The sequence below is a fragment of the Oryctolagus cuniculus genome, chromosome 7 (assembly GCF_964237555.1).
Source record: "Oryctolagus cuniculus chromosome 7, mOryCun1.1, whole genome shotgun sequence".
NCBI lineage: Eukaryota > Metazoa > Chordata > Mammalia > Lagomorpha > Leporidae > Oryctolagus > Oryctolagus cuniculus.
Genome location: NC_091438.1, coordinates 6,684,540 through 6,706,498, shown reverse-complemented (window position 1 = coordinate 6,706,498; position 21,959 = coordinate 6,684,540). Strand labels below are relative to the sequence as shown.

General features: G+C 41.4%; 2 protein-coding genes across 14 annotated transcripts in view; one reads left to right on the top strand and one right to left on the bottom strand.

Moving 5' to 3' along the window:
• CLEC20A (C-type lectin domain containing 20A) overlaps positions 1-5,924 on the top strand; it is an 82,798-nt gene extending 76,874 nt beyond the window's left edge. For both annotated transcript variants that reach the window (XM_051857008.2, XM_070077176.1), the window contains 2 exons: positions 2,856-3,066; positions 5,340-5,924. The gene's annotated coding sequence lies outside the window, so the exon portion shown is untranslated. The remainder of the gene's footprint in view (positions 1-2,855; positions 3,067-5,339) is intronic.
• Positions 1-21,959, bottom strand: part of RASAL2 (RAS protein activator like 2) — a 419,600-nt gene that overhangs the window by 52,604 nt on the left and 345,037 nt on the right. For all 12 annotated transcript variants that reach the window (XM_051856990.2, XM_051856991.2, XM_051856992.2 and 9 more), the window contains one exon: positions 20,953-21,062. In XM_051856990.2, the coding sequence (XP_051712950.2) occupies positions 20,953-21,062 (110 nt within the window). The remainder of the gene's footprint in view (positions 1-20,952; positions 21,063-21,959) is intronic.

The following is a 21,959-nucleotide window of genomic DNA, read 5'->3' as shown; positions in this document are numbered from 1 at the left end:
TGTGAGCTTAAGGACTGAGGGGTTTTGAAGGAGCTGAGACATCATCTAAAGGGAATGGACAGCCATGACAACACCTGTTGTAAGAACTGCAAGGCTGGGGTGTGGAGACCCTGGAAGGAACTCAGCAGGGGGCTCTGGTATAGCACGGGTGTGTGTGTGTGTGTGTGTGTATGTGTGTGTGTGTTTGAGGGTGCTGGGAGGACAAGGGAAAGAGAATAATAATGCTTGAGAGAGACCACGATGGCAGGTGCAGTCACGTGTGTGTAGTTCAATCTGCTCACAAGCCTCATGGTTCACTCCAATATGACCACTGGATAGTCACAGGTTCTGAGAAGTTGGACTGCTACTGCGACTAGGGAATGGATAGAAAGAGAGGAAGACAGAGAAGGGAGAGGACAAACATGAAGGACGAAGAGAAAGAGAGGAAGACAGAGAAGGGAGAGGACAAACATGAAAGACGAAGAGGCTACTTCACTGATTATGGGAGACCATGATGTGGACAAGCAGAAACGGGGAAGAAGTGGGTGGAGCTGAGACGCATGTAAGAGATAAATAGGCCTCAAGGACTGGAATGTTGGCGGCATCGGGAAGAGGGGCTGACTAGTCTGTTCTGGCTTGAAGCACTAGGTCGAAAGATGATGCTGTCCTTCCCAGGGACAAGAAATGAGAGGCAGTGCTGGTGGGGGCGAGAGTGAAAGCGCAATCACCTTTGGTACCTGTTGAATCTGTCTGAAGTTCCTGCGGGAGTACAAGTGAATTCGAAAGAGAACATGAAGACTGAGAAAACACCTAAGAAAATAACTTGAGGAATGCTAACATTAAATCACAAAGTTGCCAGAAGAGCTGAGGAATCTCAAAGAAAGAAGGAAAACCAGGAGATTCAAGTCGTAAAAGCTCAGGGAAGTGGGGTTTCAAGAAGGCTGGACTGTCGCTTCTAACAAGCGTGTTACAAGATTAATAACAGCCACTGGATTCGGGAACTGAGAGGTAATAGGATTTTGGCAAGAGCAGTTTCAGTGAAGGGATGAAGACAAAATGGAGAAAGTGAATGGGATGTGAGAAGGTGGAGACTAACCCCACAAGTCAGACTGTGAAGGGGTGGCAACAGCGAAGCAGAGGGACACATGGGTTGATAGGTGGTTTGTTTTTTTTTTAAGATTAATCACCATTCTTTTTCCATAAACAACAAAGCGATAAATGCTCTTTGTAAAAAATGCTAAGAGTTCAGAAGGACAGAAGGCAAAGAATAAAAATAAAGGAACCTCCTACAGAAGATGTCATAAACAACTTTTGTGAGCTTCCAGAAATATTTTATACAGTTATTAAAACATATTTATTCCAAGTATATTTATATACAAATATATAACACACATATTGCATATATATGCTTATATTTATCACAAATAGATCCAGTATACCTTTTCTTTTTAAAGATTTATTTATTTGAAAGTCACAGTTACAGAGAGAAGAAGAGAGGCAGAGAGAGAGAGAGTCAGTCTTCCATCCACTGGTTCACTCCCCAATTGGCTGTAATGGCTGGAACTGTGCCGATCCAAAGCTAGGAGACAGGAGCTTCTACCAGGTCTCCCACGCAGATGCAGGGGACCAAGGACTTGGGCCATCCTCTACTGCTTTCCCAGGCCACAGCAGAGAGCTGGATGGGAAGTGGAGCTGCTGCGACTCGAACTGGCGCCCATTTGGAATGTTGGCACTGCAGACAGTGGCTTTACCCACTATGCCATAGTGCCGGCTCTGATCTAGTATACTTTTTAGAAAACAGTTTATTTTGGACTTCTGTCCATATTGGACTATGTAGATAAAACTTGTCTCTTTAATGACCACATAATATATCAGCCTACAGTATCAGTCCCTTATGATTGTCTCACGTTTTTCATTTTTTTCTTGAAAAATCTTAATTTCTTGAAAAATTTTATTTTTATTTTTTTAAAAATATTTAATTTATTTATTTGGGAGGCAGAGTTACAGAAAGTGAGAGGTAGAGACAGAAAGAGGTCTTCCATCTGCTGGTTCCCTCCCCAAATGGTCCCAACGGCCAGAGCTGTGCCGATCCCAAGCCAGGAGCCAGGTGCTTCTTCCCAGTCTCCCATGTGGGTGCAGGGGCCAAGGACTTGGGCCATCTTCTACTGCTTTTCCAGGCCACAGCAGAGAGCTGGACTGGAAGAGGAGCAGCCAGGACTCGAACCAGGGCCCATATGGGATGCCAGCGCCGCAGGGAGAGGATTAACCTACTGTGCCACAGTGCCGGCCCCTCTTTAAAAATTTAAAGTTTTTCTTTTAAAAATTCACTTAGAGTTATTTTGGGCATGGGGAACAAGTAGATAAAAGGTGTGGGGTAGGGACTCACCTTTACGTTTCCTCAACTTGTGGAAACACTATGACCATACATCAATTCATTGATTATTACCATAAAGCTTTCTATTTTTATTAAGAGCTATTGTGTATATTTTTACTTTTTTTTCTCCCTTGTTTCTTGATTATTTTGTCAACAAGTTAGGATTCCTCTCAATACACAAGTCAAACAAATATAAGGGAAAAAACATTCAGCTTGAAGCCAACAGTCCTCAATATCTGTATGAGTTCAAACCACTCACTAGTAATGTGTCAGGAAGGAAATAATTTATTCTTTCTCAACCTCAGTTATCTCATTTGTTAAAACATAAATTTCTCTTCCACACCTCACAGTTACTGTGAAACTCAAATGCAGTAATTCATAATTTCACAAACTGCAGTATTATACAAATGTAAGGGACTACGATCATAAACATGGAGCCTTTTCAGTGACATGACATGCATTAATTCATTTAAAATTGTGTTTATTTTCATTTATTCGACAGAGAATGTATGACAGCTCCCAACTGCTGGCTCACTTCCTAATGCCCACATCAGCCCCAGCTAAGCTGGCAGCCAAAGATGGGAGCCAGACCTCCAATCCAGGTCTCCCACATGGGTGGCAGGAACCCACTCACTTGAACCATCACTGGTGCCTCCCAGGATCTGCATGAACAAGAAGCTGGAGTCAGGAGCCAGAGTTGGCCATGCACCCAGGTAATCTTGCTGTGGGGTCTATGGTGTCCTAGCTGGAATCTTAACTGCAGGCTATATGTCTGTACCTAGTACCTCATGTTACGTGACTCAGTCATCTGGCTGAGATCAGGAAATCCATTCTTAATGTATTCTTTTTTTTTTTTTTTTTTGACAGGCAGAGTGGACAGTGAGAGAGAGAGAGAGAGAGAGAGAAAGGTCTTCCTTTGCCGTTGGTTCACCCTCCAATGGCCGCCGCAGCCGGCGTGCTGCAGCCAGCGCACCACGCTGATCCGATGGCAGGAGCCAGGTGCTTCTCCTGGTCTCCCATGGGGTGCAGGGCCCAAGAACTCGGGCCATCCTCCACTGCACTCCCTGGCCACAGCCTTAATGTATTCTTTGCTGGAAGAATACAAATATAGGAAGGACAAATGTGTGAAAAAATGACTTTTTTTTCTATTAGGATGAAGCATTCTAATGGATTTAAAATGCTATCATGATAAAATTGGAAACTTCCATTGGATTTTAGTTCATAAAATAGAAATCCTTAATTGGCTTATGGCAGTAAACCTGGTAAGGGAAACTCTACAATCTATAGCTAGACTATATTGATTAATTAATGGCCTGGAGTTCAATAATTTCTGAGAAGTTGTCATTATATCCAAGTAGACCATTTTGAAAAAGACTTCTTTATTAACTACAGTGTCAGTTTTGACTCTTCCCACCTGTTCTGTGGCAACATTTCATTTATTGTGTTCTTTAACAGGATAGATATTGTCCAAGGAGATGGGGATAAAAGACTGTTGGGGTTGGCACAATGGTGTAATGGGTAAAGCCACTGCCTACAGTGCCAGCATCCCATATGGGTGCTGGTTTGAGTGCTGGCTGCTCCACTTCTGATCCAGCTCTCTGCTATGGCCTGGGAAAGCAGTGGAGGATGGCCCATCTCCTTGGGCCCCTGCAACACTGGTGTGGGAGACCTGGAAGAATCTCCTGGCTCCCGGTTTCGGATCGGCCCAGCTTTGGCTATTGCAGCCATTTGGGGAGTGAACCAGTGGATGGAATACACCTCCCTCCCTCTCTCTCTGCCTCTGCCTCTCTGCCTTTCAAATAAATAACTAAATCTTAAAAAAAAAAAAAAAAAAAACAAAAACCAGACTGCATGTACCATTAGGCTTGTAGTTGCTACAGTAAGCAGAAATATACAAAAGATAAATTCAATGGAAAACAGCCAGACCCCTAATAAGGTATGCAGTTGGCCATGTGTGGGCAGGTGGGGCAGACACTTAGTCTAGGGTGACATGTGGGAAGAACACAGAAAAGAAGTTAGGGAGAGAACGACTTGTGACATGGGTACTGTTGCATGAGTATATATTAGAAGTGAACCTGAGGCCGGCGCCGCGGCTCACTAGGCTAATCCTCCGCCTAGTGGCGCCGGCACACCGGGTTCTAGTCCCGGTCAGGGCGCCGGATTCTGTGCCCGTTGCCCCTCTTCCAGGCCAGCCCTCTGCTGTGGCCAGGGAGTGCAGTGGAGGATGGCCCAGGTGCTTGGGCCCTGCACCCCATGGGAGACCAGGAAAAGCACCTGGCTCCTGGCTCCTGCCATCGGATCAGTGCGGTGCGCCGGCTGCGGCGGCCATTGGAGGGTGAACCAACGGCAAAAGGAAGACCTTTCTCTCTGTCTCTCTCTCTCACTGTCCACTCTGCCTGTCAAAAAAAAAAAAAAAAAAAAAAAAAAAAGAAGTGAACCTGAGAAAGGACAGGGTGTAGGTGGGAAATGGCCTTGGGTAGAGGGGCGAGCACCACCCAAAGCAGGGAAGTATGAAGCAGCAGGGTACACACTATGAATGAAAGGCTCAGGGTGGGAACGGCAGGAGAACTGCTGAGAGGGACGGGCTGGGGCCTGCTGCGGCCTGTCGTATGTTCTGCTAAAGGATGTACATTTACAAACGCATTACATCCATACGTGATGAGATCTTACCATTGAGGCAGAAATCGAGACACCTCGATGAGACAGACACTGCACACCAAAGTGAAGGATTCAGACAAACTGGAGCACTGACAAAGGAAGGATTCTGGTACCAGTTTCACGACTTTGACTCTCTCAGTTTGATCAAGACTATGAGAAGTGGTCAGAGAATAAGGAAGAGAAAATGCGTTGTGAGACATCAGTTTTGGGGGAAAGCTGTGAAGCTCATCCCCCTGCACCCCACAAAGGATATGAGCAGGGTCTATATAAATGGAGGGGTTTAATCCATTTGGAAGTTTAAAGAGAAAATGCCAACTGTTGGTGGCAGGGCACGAGACTGCTGATGCTTCTGGATCAGCCTGCACACGGAGAGCTGCTGAGGGCAGAGGAGTGTTCTTGCACCTGAAGCCTGCAGGAAGAAACTACTTCCTAGAGAAGGGTTCCAAGTGAGCACCGGAATCAAAATGCCTCAGCCAAGGTCAGTAACGTACAGATGTGAGTTCCTCAGTGAGAACTCTGCAGAATTCCCGTTAGGCGGAAAGTGAGCTCCACCACACCTCAGGCTCACACAGTACCCTGGAAGGGTAAGGCAGTACTCGAACATTCTTCTCTCCTTCCTATCTCCCCTCGCCAAGGACCGGGAGGACACGGAAAACCCTGGTTAAGCTGGCGAGGAAGAGCAGATGAGGCGAGGAGCCAGTACTCTCCCTCACTTCCTTCTCCAAAGTGGGCAGCAGGCACACTGCCTGCAATCGGCTTGGCTGAGGCAAGTTTGTAGTTTTGATCAATACATTATACTGAATACCAAAGAAATCTTGATCTGAGACCTCTTATTTAAAGTAACTGTATGAACTCTAAATAGACCACAGATCAAAATTAAAAAAAAAAAAAAAAAACTTCTAGAAGAAAACATGGGTGAAAACCTCTTGGGACACACATACACAAGAAAATCCTATAAACATTGTTTGTAAAAATGTAAAATGAATGAACACAAATCTACATATAAGAGTAGATTCTGTAGAATGCCACATACAGAAACACATATACACACAAAATGAGTGCATGCATTACTGTACCAATGTCAATTACTTGGTTTGATTTTTATTAATTTTTTTTAATCTGAGAGGCATAGACAGAGACCAAGACAGAGAGACAGAGACAGAGATACACGGACAGAAATAGCTCCCACTCATTGGTTCCCTCCTCAAATGCCTGCCATGGTCAGGAACTCCACACAGGTCTCCCACATGGCCGGCAGGAACCCAAGCACTTGAGCCATCACCTGCTGCCTCCCAGTGCACATCAGCAGGAAGATGGAATCGGAAGCAGATGAGGACTCCAACCCAGGCACATTGACATGGGAAGAACTGGCATCTTAACAGTTAGGTCGAATGCCTGTCCCAATCACCTAGTTCTAACCTTATGTTAGTTATAAGTTGTCATTATCGGCTGAAAGAAGGGTCTAGAGGACTCAATGTACTATTTTTGCAACTTCTTGTGAATATATAATTTCAAAATAAAAAGTTAAAAAATTAATTCTAATAAGAGAATTAATAAGAGAATCTAAACTCAAGAGATTAGTTAGATTGTTCCAGAATTCCTTCTACCAGTGAACACCACACATACTTTTAGGTATCTCCTAACACAGAGCAAACAGATGACTTTAAAACCATTCTTGCTAGTGAGCCTCAGGCTTGAAGATATAAGTGTCAAGGGACATTTGGAGGGCTTGAGAAAATGCTACTCCCTACGCGTCCCTTTGCTTTAAATCTTTGATACATTTAAGTAGCATTCCCAAAGCAAGGTTAGCAAACTGACAGGCATTTGAAATCTTGGAAGGCCTGACTACTGTTTTCAGTCTGTCTGAGTCATAGGCAGAACTGCCATGGCGGCTTCCCATGCCCACACCCTCCCACATGACTTTAATGTGGAAATGCTGCCACTATTGGTTCTAGGCAATCACTTTACTGGCTTTTATCTGATTAGATGACTTTGCAACAATGATGACTTTGTGACTTCTATTGATTTGGCCTCCAAAATGTTCCTCCTATCTTGTCTCTGTCTCTCCATTCTCACTGGCACTATCCTCCTTAGAAGCTTCATTATGCCTTACAATAGCTTTCTGCTAGCTTCCAAACTTAGTCTCTGTAAATAAAGTCATCTGAAATTCTGTTTCTATTCGATTCAGAATAGGTCATGTTCTTATTCAAAAATGTATAAAGGCATCCCATTGCTTATTAGAGGTTAAAATCCAAACATTTCAGTGTGAAAGTCAAGAACAGCCCTGGGGGCCAGTGCCGCGGCTCACTAGGCTAATCCTCCGTCTTGCGGCGCCGGCATACCGGGTTCTAGTCCCGGTTGGGGCGCCGGATTCTGTCCCGGTTGCCCCTCTTCCAGGCCAGCTCTTTGCTGTGGCCAGGGAGTGCAGTGGAGGGTGGCCCAAGTGCTAGGGCCCTGCACGCCATGGGAGACCAGGAGAAGCACCTGGCTCCTGCCTTTAGATAGGTGCGGTGCGCCGGCTGCAGCGCGCCGGCCGTGGCGGCCATTGGAGGGTGAACCAACGGCAAAGGAAGACCTTTCTCTCTGTCTCTCTCTCTCTCTCACTGTCCCCTCTGCCTGTCAAAAAAAAAAAAATGTAAAAAACAACAACAACAACAACAACAACAACAACAACAAAACAGCCCTGGGTATGGAATACTGGGTTGAGACTAGTTTGCACTCAGAGTTTTAAAGGCATTACTCAACTGACGTCTGGATTTCAATATTTTAATGAGAATTCCAATGCTATTCCTTCCCCCCACACCAACACACACATGCATATACACACACTCCCATGTATGCAACCTAGTTTTTCTTTCTAGAAGCTTTGAAGGGTTTTTGTTTGTTTTGTTTTCTTGAGAGGGAGGGAAGTGGAAAGGGAGAGAAGTGGGGACAAAAGGGGAGAGAGGGAGAGAGAGACAGAGAGAGACAGAGAGAGAGAGAGAGATTGGTATCCACTTGTTCACTCCTCAAATGCCCACAATGACCAGAACTGAGCGGGCTGAAACTGAGGTAGGCACTCAATTCAAGTCTTGCACGTGGGATGGCAGGGACCCAACCACCTGAGCCATCACCGCTGACTCCCACGGTCCACACTAGCAGGAAGTTGTAGTTAGAAGCCAGAATTGGGTACTGAACCCAGGTACTCCAGTGTGGGATGTGGGTGTTCTAACCAGCAGCTTAACTCCTAGGCTAAATGCCCATCTCTACGAGTTGTTGTATTTTTTTTTTAAGCTTTAGTGTTACAAACACTGAAGAGCTAGAGAGAGAGAGAGAGAGAGACAGACAGACAGACAAAGAGAAAGGTCTTACATTCACTGGTCCACTCCCTAAATGGTCAAAACGGTCAGAGCTGGGCCTATCTGAAGCCAGGAGCTTCCTCTGGGTCTCCTGCACAGATGCAGGGGTCCAAGTGCTTGGGCCATCCTTCACTGCTTTTCCAGGCCACAGCAGAGAGCTGGATGGGAAGAGGAGCAGCTGGGCTCAATCGGACACCTGTATGGGATGCCAGCACTGCAGGTGGAGTCTTTTTTTTTTTTTTTTTTTTGACAGGCAGAGTGGACAGTGAGAGAGAGAGAGAAACAGAGAGAAAGGTCTTCCTTTGCCGTTGGTTCACCCTCCAATGGCCACCGCGGCCAGCGCGCTGCAGCCGGCGCACCGCACCTATCTAAAGGCAGGAGCCAGGTGCTTCTCCTGGTCTCCCATGGGGTGCAGGGCCCAAGCACTTGGGCCATCCTCCACTGCACTCCCTGGCCACAGTAGAGAGCTGGCCTGGAAGAGGGGCAACTGGGACAGAATCTGGCGCCCCGACCGGGACTAGAACCCGGTGTGCCAGCGCCGCAAGGCGGAGGATTAGCCTACTGAGCCGCGGCACCGGCCCAGGTGGAGTCTTAATCCACTATGCCACACTGTGCCCACTATGGCCCCAGTATATCTTTTTTTTAATTCACTGTGTTGGGAATTTGAAGGCCTTTCAATCTGAACATTCTGTTTTAGGAAATTTTCTTCTATTATTTAATAATTTTCTTCTTTTTCATATTTTTCTAGAATTCTCTGGGTTAATTCTCCCATTTTCTGTTCTACTTTCTAGGAAAATGAAATTTGACTTTTATCATTTTAATTTCCAAGATCTCTGTTCCACATCGATTTTCCTTTTATAGCATACTGTTATTGTTTCATCAATATCTAACTTTACCTTTTGAAAATATTCACTGTCCTTGTGAAGTTGTTTCTGGCTCCATGTGCTGTCTCTTTTTCCTGGATTCTTCCCTCCCACCTTATATTTGTTTTGGTCTCTGTCAAGTTGGAGGCTTTTTCCAATACCCACAGGTGCTTGGCTATCCGTGTAAGTGAAGCACTGAAAGGCTCAGGGGACGTTCTGTGTGCTGAAACCGGGCTCATGGGCTAACGAGCTTCTTTGTGGAGCGCTTCCTGGACAACTGTTTGTTCTTTGAACATCTTTATTGAGACAGAATTCACATACCAAAAAGTCAACCCATTTTTTTTTTATTTGACAGGTAGAGTTATAGACAGTGAGAGAGAGAGAGAGAGAGAGAGAGAGAGAGAGAGAGAGAGAAAGGTCTTCCTTCCGTTGGTTCACTCCCCAAATGGCCGCTATTGCCAGCACTGCGCCAATCCGAAGCCAGGAACCAGATGCTTCTTTCTGGTCTCCCATGCGGGTGCAGGGCCCAAACACTTGGGCCATCCTCCACTGCCTTCCCGGGCCACAGCAGAGAGCTGGACTGGAAGAGCAGCAACCGGGACTACAACGGGCATCCATATGGGATGCCAGTGCCGCAGGTGGAGGATTAACCAAATGAGCCATGGCGCCAGGCCCAAAGTCAACCCATTTAAAGTATACAAATTTCAATATAGTCAGACTTGTGCAATCATTACCATAATCTAAGCTTAAACTATTTTTATAAATTCAAAAGGAAATCTCACACCCATGAGAAGTCATTCTTCATCCATTACTTTCCCCTGCCCCACATTCCCAGCCTCTGGCAATGACCTGTCTATTCTGGACATTTCAGTTTCATATAAAAGGAATCACACATGTATAATATATAGTTATTGGTGACAGGCTTCTTTCATTTAGAATAATGTTTTCAAGGTTGAAAATACTCAAACACATTGTAGCATGTATCTTCCTTTTTGTGATTGGCTAACATTCCATGGCATGAATACATCATATTTGCATATCCTTTCATCAGCTGATGGACATTTCAATCATTACCACTTTGGGTGTACTGAATAATGTTTCTATGGGGGCTGGAAGTCAGGGCTGTCTTATAGGCCCCTCTTTTCCAGTGTCTGAATCATGGATGTCAAGGTTAGAGTTCTAGTAGCTACCTTCTTAGAGAGATCCATGCAAATCCTAAGAACAGCAGAGCTGGTCTGGACTGTCTACCTTCAGACTTCTTTTATGTGAGGCAAAAGTAATTCTGTTGTGTTTAAAATCATTACTCTCATAGGGGACTTTCCATCTGCTGGTTCACTCCCCAACTGGCCACAATGGCTGAAGCTGCACGGATCCAAAGCCAGGAGCTTCCTCCGGGTCCCCCACACAGGTGCAGGGGTCCAAGGACTTGGGCCAATTTCTACTGATCTTCCAGCCACAGCAGAGAGCTGGATTGGAAGTAGAGCAGCCGGGACTTGAACTGGTGCCCATATGGGATGCTGGCACTGCAGGCAGTGGCTTTATCCACTACGCCACAGCGCCGGTCCCATAGGGGACTTCAAAACCCACTTTCAGCAATGGACAGATCAACCGGATAGAAAATCAGCAAGGAAACAGCAGAGTTGATTGACACTACAGACCGAATGAACCTAACAGATATCTACAGAACTTTCCATCCTACAGCTATAGAATACGCATTCTTCTCACCAGAACAAGGAACTTTCTCTAGGATTGATCACATGCTAGGCCATAACACAAATCTCAGCAAATTCAAAAAACATCTTCTCTGACCACAATGGAATGAAGCTGAAAATCGACTCAGGAATCTCTAGAACACATGCAAACACATGGAACCTGAACAACATGCTTCTGAATGAAAAATGGGTCATTGAAGAAATCAAAAAATTTCTGGGGGCTGGTGCTGTGGTTTAGTGGGTAAAGCTGCTACCCACAGTGCTGGCATTCCACATGGGTGCCGGTTTGAGACCCAGCTGCTTCACTTCCAATCGAGCTCCCTGCTATGGCCTGGGAAAGTAGTGGAAGATGACCCAAGTCCATGGGCCCCTGCACCAGTGTGGGAGACCTGGAAGAAGCTCCTGGCTCCTGGCTTCAGATTGGTGCAGCTCTGGCTGTTGCGGCCATTTGGGGAGTGAACCAGTGGATGGAAGATACCTCTATCTTTCTCTCTCTCCCTCTCCTATCTCTGTGTAACTCAGCCTTTCAAAGAAATAAATAAATCTTTTAAAAAAATTTCTGGAAACAAATGAAGACAACAATACAACATATCAAAACTTACAGGATACAGCAAAAACAGTGTTAAGAGGAAAGTTTATAGCAATTGGTGCCTACATCAAGAAATTGGAAAGGCACAAAATAAATGAGTTATCAATGCATCTCAAGGACCTAGAAAAACAAGAGCAAACTAAAGCCAAAACTAGTAGGAGAAAAGAAATAATTAAAATTAGAGAAGAAATAAACAAAATTGAAACAAAAAAGTAATACAAAGATGAGCAAAATGAAGAGGTGGTTTTATGAAGGAATAAACAAAACTGACACACCATTAGCCCAAGTAACCAAAAAAGGAGGGAGAAGACACAAATCGATAAAATTAGAGATGAAAATAGAAATGTAATAATAGACAGAAATAAAAAAGAATCATCAGAAATAACTACAAAAAGCTGTATGACAATAAACTGGGAAACCTAGAAAATATGGATAGATTCCTAGATACATACAACTTACCTAAATTGAGCCATGGAGATATAGAAAACTTAAACAGACCCATTACTAAGACAGAAAATGAATCAGTAACAAAGACTCTCTCAGCAAAGAAAAGTCCAGGACCAGAAGGCTTTAATGCTGAATTCTACCAGACATTGTAAGAAGAACTAACTCCAATTCTTCTCAAGCTATTCAAAATAACTCAAAAGGAGGGAATCCTCCCAAACTCTTTCTATGAAGCCAGCATCACCTTAATTCCTAAACCTGAAAAAGATACAACAGAGAAAGATAACTACAGACCAATTTCCCTGACAAACATAGATGCAAAAATCCTAAACACAATACTACCTAATTGGATTCAACAACACATCTGAAAGATCATTTATCCAGACCAAGTGGGATTTATCCCTGGTATGCAGGGATGGTTCAACATTTGCAAATCAATAAATGTGACACATCACATTAACAAACTGAAGAAGAAAAATCATATGATTATCTCAATAGATGCAGAGAAAGCATTTGATAAAATACAACACTCTTTCATGATGAAAACTCGAAGCAAACTGGGTATAGAAGGGACATTCCTCAACACAAAGCAATTTATGAAAAAGCAACAGCCAATGTCCTATTGAGTAGGGAAAAGTTGTAAGCATTCCCACTGATATCCAGAACCAGACAAGGATACCCAGTCTTACCACTGCTATTCAACATAGTTCTGGAAGTTTTAGCCAGAGCCATTAGGCAAAAAAAAGAAAAAAATAAAGGAATACAAATTGGGAAGGAGGAAGTCAAACTATTCCTATTTCCAGATGACATGATTATATATATAGGAGATCCAAAAGACTCCACTAAGAGACTACTGGAACTCATAGAAGAATTTGGTAAAGTGGCAGGATATAAAATCAACACACAAAAATCAACAGCCTTTGTGTACTTTGCCATGGCTGAGAAAGATTTTCTAAGATCAATCCCATTCACAATAGCTACAAAAAAAAAAAAAAAAAAAAATCAACAACCTTGTAATACATTTAGCCACGGATATCAAAGCATTCTACAATGAGAATTTCAAAACAGTAAAGAAAGAAATAGAGGATACAAAAAAATTAAAAATCTTCCATGTTCATGGATTCGAAGAATCAGTATCCCAAAAATGTCCATACTACCAAAAGCAATTTACAGATTCAATGTGATACCAATCAAAATACCAAGGACATTCTTCTCAGATATAGAAAAAATGCTGCCAAAATTCATATGGCAATACAAGAAGCCCCCAATAGCTAAAGCAATCTTATACAACAAAAACAAAGCTGGAGGTATCACAATACCAGATATCAAGACATAATACAGGGCAGTTATAATCAGAACAGCCTGGTACTGGTCCAAAAACAGATGCAAAGACCAATGGAACAGAACAGAAATGCCACAAATCAATCCATGCATCTATAACCAACTTATTGACAAAGGAACTAAAATCAATCCCTGGAGTAAGAACAGTCTCTTCAACAAATGGTACTGGGAATAGTGGATCTCCACATGCAGAAGTATGAAACAAGACCCCACCTTATACCTTACACAAAAATACATTCAAAATGGACCCAATACTATCAAATTACTAGAGAACATTGGGTAAACCCTACAAGACATTGGCATAGGCAAAGAGTTCTTGGAAAAGACCCCAGAGGCACAGGCAATCAAAGCCAAAATTGACAAACAGGATTACATCAAATTGAGAAGCTTCTGTACTGAAAAAGAAAAAAAAATACACTCAGCAAAATGTAGAGGCAACTGACAGAATGTGAATAATTATCTGTAATCTATGCAACTGATAAATAATTAGTAACCAGAACATATAAAGAGATTAAGAAACTCAACAAGAGCAAAACAAACAACCCAGTTAAGAAAAGGGCAAAGGACATAAACAGGCATTTTTCAAAAGAGGAAATCCAAATGGCCCAATGTGGTAAAATGAGAAGGATGTGCCAAGATGGTGCTGGCAAGTGGGCATCAGTTACTCAGGAAATGGCAGTGGAACCCACCTGGCAAAGGAGCCTGCCTGGCAACAGGCAGTGATTGGTTGCAGCATAACCCACCCCTTGACCAGATTGGCTGCCTTGGCTATATAAGCTGCTGCACCAACTGAAATAAATGAGTCTGCGAACTGCTCTCCTCTAGCCTGCTTTTACCCAACTCTCAATGTCTGTGTCATGACTCTGCACCTCTTGCCCCCACTGCGCTTCTCTCAGAACGAATCCACAGACACATAAAAAATGCTCAGGATCACTAGCTTTCATGGAAATGCAAATCAAAATGACAAGTTTCACCTCACTCCCATTAGGATGGCTTCCATGCAGAAATCCACAAACAACAAATGGGGAAAAAGGAACCCTAATGCACTGTTTGTGAGAATGTAAACTGGTAAAACCACTGTGGAAGACAGTATAGAGATACCTCAGAAATCTGAATACAGACCTACTATATGACCCAGGCATCCCACTCCTGGGTTATTCACTCAAGGGAAATGAAATCAGCACATGAAAGAGTTATCTCTACCCCATGTTTATTGCAGCTCAATTCATAATAGCTAAGACAGGGAATCAACCCAATGTCTGTCAACTGAAGACTGGATAAAGAAATTATGGGACATGAGCACCATGGAATACTATACAGTGTCAAAAAAATAAAATCCCGTCATTTGCAATATAATGGATGAAAATGGGAAGCATCATACTAAGTGAAATAAGCCAGTCCCAAAAGGACAAATAACGTATGTTCTCCCTGGCCTGTGATAACTAATAGAGCTCCTAAAAGGCAATCTACAGAAGTGAAATTGACACTTTGAGAAGCAATGACTTTGAACAGTGCTTGTCTCAAAGATTGAAGAACAATTTTTTTTATACTATTTGTTGAACTCTACTTAACACAGAGTTAATCATATGTATATAAAATTAATTGAAAATAGATGTTAGTAAAGAATAAGAATGGGAATAGGAGAGGGAGGAGGAAGGGGGTGGGAGTGTGGATATGATGTGATTTAGGAATTTAGGAATACCATGTTCCTAAAGTTGTAATTATGAAATGTATGAAATTTGAATTCCTTAAATAAAAGCTTTCTGGGAGAAAAAAAAAAAAAAAAACTAGCCTAAGCTCTCCCTCTAGCATAGCATCGCAGTTTTAGCTCAGGCCCCAAGCCCCTTCCCACCACTTTGTACTATATTGACCGCTAGTCTATAAAGGAAGGTGCTATCTCTCTGCTGTGTGTTCACTGGAAACTCACAGCCATGCATTCACCTGGGAGTGAGTGCCTCTCAGGATTTATTCTTCTGAATACTCCTGGTCCAGCTTTGGCTTCAAATGAATGAATAAATAAATAAAAAGAAAATAAAACTATTACTATCTTGGGTCTCTGTTAATTAGCACCTGATTTGAATCCTAAGTGATAGAGACTTATTTTCAGAATTGCAACTACATCTGATTGTCCTCTAATTTTAAGTAATCTATTATTCAGATTTTTCCTAGTTTCATCAAAGATAGAGTTTATATTTCTCTTTCTTATGTTAATAATCTGTAAGAAAAATAAAAACAACAATTTTCTTATCAACTTAAAAACCAGAAACTTGGGGCAGGCATTTGGCCTAGTCACTGCCAGTTAGTACGCCAACATTCTGTATCACAGTGCCTGGTTCAACCCCAGCTCTCCTTCTGATTCCAGCTTCTAGCTAACGTGCCCCCTGCAAGGCAGCAGGTGGGTGCTCAAGTAGGTGGGTGCCTGCCACCCACATGGAAGACCTGGGCTGAATTCCCAGCTCCTGGTTTGACCTCGCCCAGCCTCAGCTATTATGGGCATTTGGAAAGTGAATGAGCAGATGGGAACTTTCTGTTTATCTGTCTCTGCCTATCAAATAAATAAAATTCGAAAAAAAATTTAAGAATGGAATCATCATCTTTCTAATCTTATTTCCTACTCTGCCCTTTATACATCGTGAACTAATCAGTATTTCTCTTCAAACTCTGTAATTTGCAACACTTCTATAGTTCATTATTTACACTGTAAAATAAGCTTTCTTCCTGTGTCTGTTTCTATGTCCAAATTGTATCTGTTCTTTAAGGTTCGACTCACATACCGTGGCCCTCTAAGTTCTTTCCCAATTCACCTATGCCATTTCCTCTGGGGGCGTTTATCTCTCATGGACTCCCTGAGGGTGGGAGCTGAGACTCTGGGTCTCTATATCTGCCTGCAGCACAAGCCATGCTAGCTTGTATGCAACTGTCATAAATTTGATATCAAGAAATTTGATATTATTTAGCAAAATTTTACTTCTTATAACTATGCCTCACATTGGAAAATTTGAGTTTAAAGACCATTTTTAAAGTGAGCCACAAAGCACAATTGGTATCAAATTCTACTATGATCTCATAAGAGTTTATGACTTGTGGATTATTGACAAGACAAACCGGGAGCCATTGAGGTCTTAGTGATCAATCAAGTCTGCATGTTAAAATGCTGTACGGCACTTTGCACAGCTTACTCCGTGAAGTAAACTTTCCTTAAATAAAATTAATTCATTTAAGAATGCTTTCCTGCCACCTTAAAGCATTAATTCAGACCTGAAGAGAACAGTTTTATCTTTTAAAAATGGTATGAGGCAGATAAAGTATGCAGTTATCATACTCACTATTTCATTATTCTCTGGGAATGTCTGGATAGAATATTTTTTCCTTTTGACTCAGGCTGAGATAAGGTGATCTGCATAGCAGCATTAAGAATTTAGTGAGAAACATTTCCCTGGACTCTTTAGTGCAGGGATCGTTTAGTTTTGATCAAACTTGACTAGGTAAGCCTGGTCACAAAGAAAAAGACTGATAGATTGGACCAACGGAAAATCTAAAACATCAGTATAATTCAAAGACATGATTTTAAAATACAAGAAACAGATTAGGAAATAAGTTTAGCAACATGCAAACCAATAATAAAAAGTACCACTCTGAAAAGAAAAAGGATAAATAATTCAACAGAAAATGAGCTAAGGAAATGAACAGGCAAGTCACAGAAGAACATGCAAGAAAGGATGTTCAGGAAAGTAAACATTAGCAAAATACAAGTTAAGACAAAATAATGCCCCCCCCCCCATTCATATGAGAAGCAATATGCAGTAAAGGTTAAGAACATAGACTCTAGAACTTGCCTGGGTATTAACCTTGGTTCTGCCATTGTCTAAGGTGTATGAATTCAGGTCTAGAACTTGCCTGGGTATTAACCTTGGTTCTGCCATTGTCTAAGGTGTATGAATTCAGGTCTAGAACTTGCCTGGGTATTAACCTTGGTTCTGCCATTGTCTAAGGTGTATGAATTCAGGTACTTTATTGGTTGCCCTATCTAAGTGTTCTCATCTTCAAAATGGGGGTTATTAGAGCAACTACCCCATGGAGCAGTAGTGATCATTAAATACGGCAGATGTGTAAAGTGCTTGGAAGAGCATCTGGCACATAATAAATACTGCAGCAGGACTTCTATTATTCATTCCTCACATTGGTTAAATTAAAAAGTTGTTTGAAGGATAAAGGTAATTTTAACCTGGTGGTGGGAATGAAAATGAATACAGCTTTTTTGAAGGACAATTTGGTAAGTACTTTCTCTTTACCAAATGTTCCACTTGAGAAATCTAACCCAGTCACACAGGCACAAAAAGGGGCAAGTTCAAAGATGTGCATTACTTCCTTATTTTATGCCAGAAAGGGAACAATTTAAACGCCCTTCAATAGAGAAGTGAGTGCATTATGTTAAAGACGCTGCAGCGTATGAAGAACTCAGCTGTGAATCAGAATGATGTGGGTGTACATGTACTCATGAACAAAGTGTACAGAACATTTACAGTAACAAGCAAGTGATAGAGTAATATGTACAATATGATCCTGCTTTTATAAAAACATGCAACATATACACATGGATAGATGTATGAGTATTATGGACATTTACATTTTATTTTATTTTTTTATTTGAAAAGGGGAGAGAGCAGAGATATTCATCAGCTGGGACTGGGCCAGGCTGAAGTCAGGAGCTGGGAAGTCTAACTGGACCTCCCACATGGGTGGCAGGGAGCCAAGTGATTGAGCCATCAGCTGCTCCCGCCTATGGTGTGCAAAGCTGGAACTGGGAGCAGAGCTGGGGCTTGAACCCAGATACACTGATATGGCAGACAGGCGTCCCAAGTGGTGCTATGACAGCTCTGCCAAGTATCTGCCCCTGGATTTTAAATGAGGTTGGAAAATACACTAAGAGTTAATGAGGTTATTTATGTGGGGAGATGGGCAAGATGAAAAGGAACTGTAATTTTATTCTCGCTACTTAGATACTAAAACTTTCTATCCAACAATGAACACTTAGGCACATTCTGTACAATTTATACATTGGGGAAAAAAAGGCTGCTTACTGCATTTGATTACCATTTCTGTAGATTGGATATAAAAATAGAAATGGTTTGCTATTAAACACTATATTCCATTTTGGAAGAAAAGGCATGACTTCTTCAATCGGTACATATGACCCAAGAAATCCAGAGGTCCTTGGAAAATCTGGTCACACCATAAGGGCACTAATTCAAATAACCCAGTTGATTAATACCTTGTACCACAGTTCTAGTTTTCTGTGTCTTCAGATGACTGAAGATAAGAAATTCTAATTTTTAAATGTAATACATTTAAATTCTAGTTAGTACATCCTGATGCAAGAATACAGTTTTGGAAAATTCTCTGTCCAGGAACCTCTGTAATGCGAATGGATTTTTTTTTACAAAAAGGATTATCTAATATTTGAAATCTAGTAGTACTGTTTTATTGTGCCATGTTTAGGATGCACAGATACTGCTACTGACTGAAGCATAGCAGCATGGAAATCATATATTATAAATTTAGGTCACTGGAAAAGCTAACAACGCAGCAACTATGTAAGAGCAATATAAGAGACTCCAGGAGAATATAATCTCTTAGTAATTCAATCAAAGAATTCCCATGGGCTATCTAAAACAACATGGAATTGGAGCAAGCACAGAAGGTAATATTTAATACAGAGTTAAGAAATAAAATATATGTATAAAAAACCCTTCTCCTTGTCTTCCAATTTTTCCACATGATCCTGCAGAGTTTAAGAAACTGGCTATTGAATGTTTAATTGCTATACAACATCCTTTTTTTTTTTTTTTTTAAGAGTTAGTTATTTGAAAGGCAGAGTTACAGACAGAGGGACATGGATACACACACACATATAAACACACATTTATCTTCTATCCACTCATTCACTCCCCAAATGAACACAATGGCCAGGGTGGGGCCAGACTGAAGCCAGGAGCCAGAAACACCATCTGATTCTCCAAAGTGGGTGGCAGGGGACCAAAAACTCGGGCCATCTTTTGCTGCTTTCCTAGAAGCTTTAGCAGGGAGTTGGATTGGAAGCGGAAAAGCCGGGATATGAACTTGCACTCATAGAGGATGTCAGCATCACAGGTAGTGATTTGACCTGCTGCGCCACAATGCCAGCCCCAACATCTTTGTTCTTAAAAAGTCTATATTCTAAAGAAAATCTGACATTCTATATTAGTGAGATTTATCTACAACTCAAAATATTTTTAATTCCTGGAATGTTGAAAACTGTAGAATAATAATAAACTAAGGATAATATATGAGAAGAAAATCAATTTTTTAACAATTACTTTAAAATAAACAGACATGAAACAGATAATTAGCAATACAATTACACATCAAACTGGAATGGACTTGTAACCTCAAAGAGCATCTTCAGCACGGTTCAGAGACAAAAAGCGCTAATACAACGGCACTCCCTCATCGAGTCAGGATGGAGGACAAGTTCCTTCATCTCAAGCAAGGGCAGTAGTTCTCTGCATGGTAAAGCAATGATTTTTACTTCTGTTAGGCAGATAAGTGAAAATAATGCATTTCACTTAGTGAAAGTAAGACAAAACAAATAACAATAAAAAACACCTCAAAGTATAAAATAAGGATATCAAATATGGAGAGGCAGACTCGAGTTAAAATTCAAGCTTTACTATTTGCTATCCGTGTGACCTAGGCAAACGTCTCAATGTCTTTATACCTCAGTCCCTCACATATAAAGTGAGGTAATAATAATATCTGGGGTTGCTGTAAATCAGAGATTACATTTAAAGTACTTTGCACATACATAGTAAGCACTTAATAAATATCAGTGTTTGTGATGATGTGCTTATACAAAAAGCACTATTTCCAAAATTTTGAAGATTATGGAGACATGAAATACTAAAAATATGTCTTAGGATACACTTAACAGCTTTAGAAGGATGTTATCCTCAGTGAGCTATATGTCTGAGGTTTACCCAAATTAGTAGTGCTAATTACTGAAATCCATGCTTCCTTTTCATTGTATGTCTTTTAGATGTAACTGTAGACTAACAACACTGCTCCTATATGCTGTACACACAGAACAAGAAAACAGTGAAGAACAGTCTCTGCAGTCAAATCGCCCAAGTTCAAATGTGGTTTTTGCTATTTACTGGTTATATGTCCATAGGCAATATTACTCAACTTCGCTGCACCTCAGATTCTTCATCTATAAAATAGGGACAATAATAGTACTTATTACATAGTGTCATTATCATGATTAAACAAGATAATGTATATAAAGCATCCAGTACAGTGCTCAAAAAATGTTGGCTATTGTCATCTTCATCCTACCAATTAAAAAGGATACACCTCTGACTACTAGAGCTTGATGCCATAGAAACAGCACTGGTTCTTAAATTACTTCTCATGCATCCACAAGCTCTTCCATATTGTAAGATTTTTAAACTGGTTAGGCATTTGAGCCAACAATTTATATCTTACTATGAACAATACAAAAAAGTAACTTTTGTATTGGATCTAATTGTCTTGATGCAAGGTTAGGGAAGAACAAAACGCCTCATCAAATTCCACTCTGAAGCTGCTTTCTGTTTTAAGCACATCAGCTTCCTACCTGTCATCTGTGTTACGAAGGGATGGAAGCCGGAAACTCGTGTTTCTGTCAAGCTTTGATTGGCTTTTGGTCCTCTTGATGGAGCCTTTCAGACGCTTGCTGAAGAAACCCTGGAATGAAAAGGTAGATGGTGATGGGAGAGAGAACCAAAAATAGAATCTTACTCTTCTGCACTGTCCACTGTCTTTGCAAAAGAATTTAGACTTTTGCATTAGCTTAGATTTTTCTAATAAAGAGCATAAAGCAAACCTAGCTTTTAGTTTGTTATTTTATAAATTATAATTGCTTGAAAAAAGCTGGTAATGTGATGACAATTTTTTTTCTGCAATAACTGGGATAATTAAAATTGATGACATACAAAATTGACAAATGGGATTACATCAAGTTGAGAAGCTTCTGTACTGCAAAAGAAACAATCAGCAAAGTAAAGAGGCAACCGACAGAATAGAAGTTATCTGCAAATTATGCAACTGATAAAGGATTAATAACCAGAATATATAAAGAGATCAAGAAATTCAACAAGAACAAAACAAACGACCCAGTTAAGAAATGGGTAAAGGAGTTAAACAGGCATTTTCCAAAAGAGGAAATCCAAATGGCCAACAGTCACGTGAAAAAATGCTCAGGATCAGTAGCCATCAGGGAAATGCAAATCAAAACAATGAAGTTTCACCTCACCCTGTTAGAATGGCTTTCATATAGAAATCAACAAACAACAAATGCTGGTGTGGATGTAGGGAAAATGGTACCCTAATCCACCGTTGGTGGGAATGTAAACTGGTAAAGCCACTGTGGAAGACAGTATGGAGATACCTCAAAAATCTGAATACAGACTACCATATGACCCAGCCATCCTACTCCTGGAAATTTACCCAAGGGAAATGAGATCATCATGTGAAAGAGTTATCTGTACCCCTGTGTTTATTGCAGCTCAATTCACAATAGCTAAGACATGGAATCAACCCAATGTCTGTCAACTGAAGACTGGATAAAGAAATTATGGGATA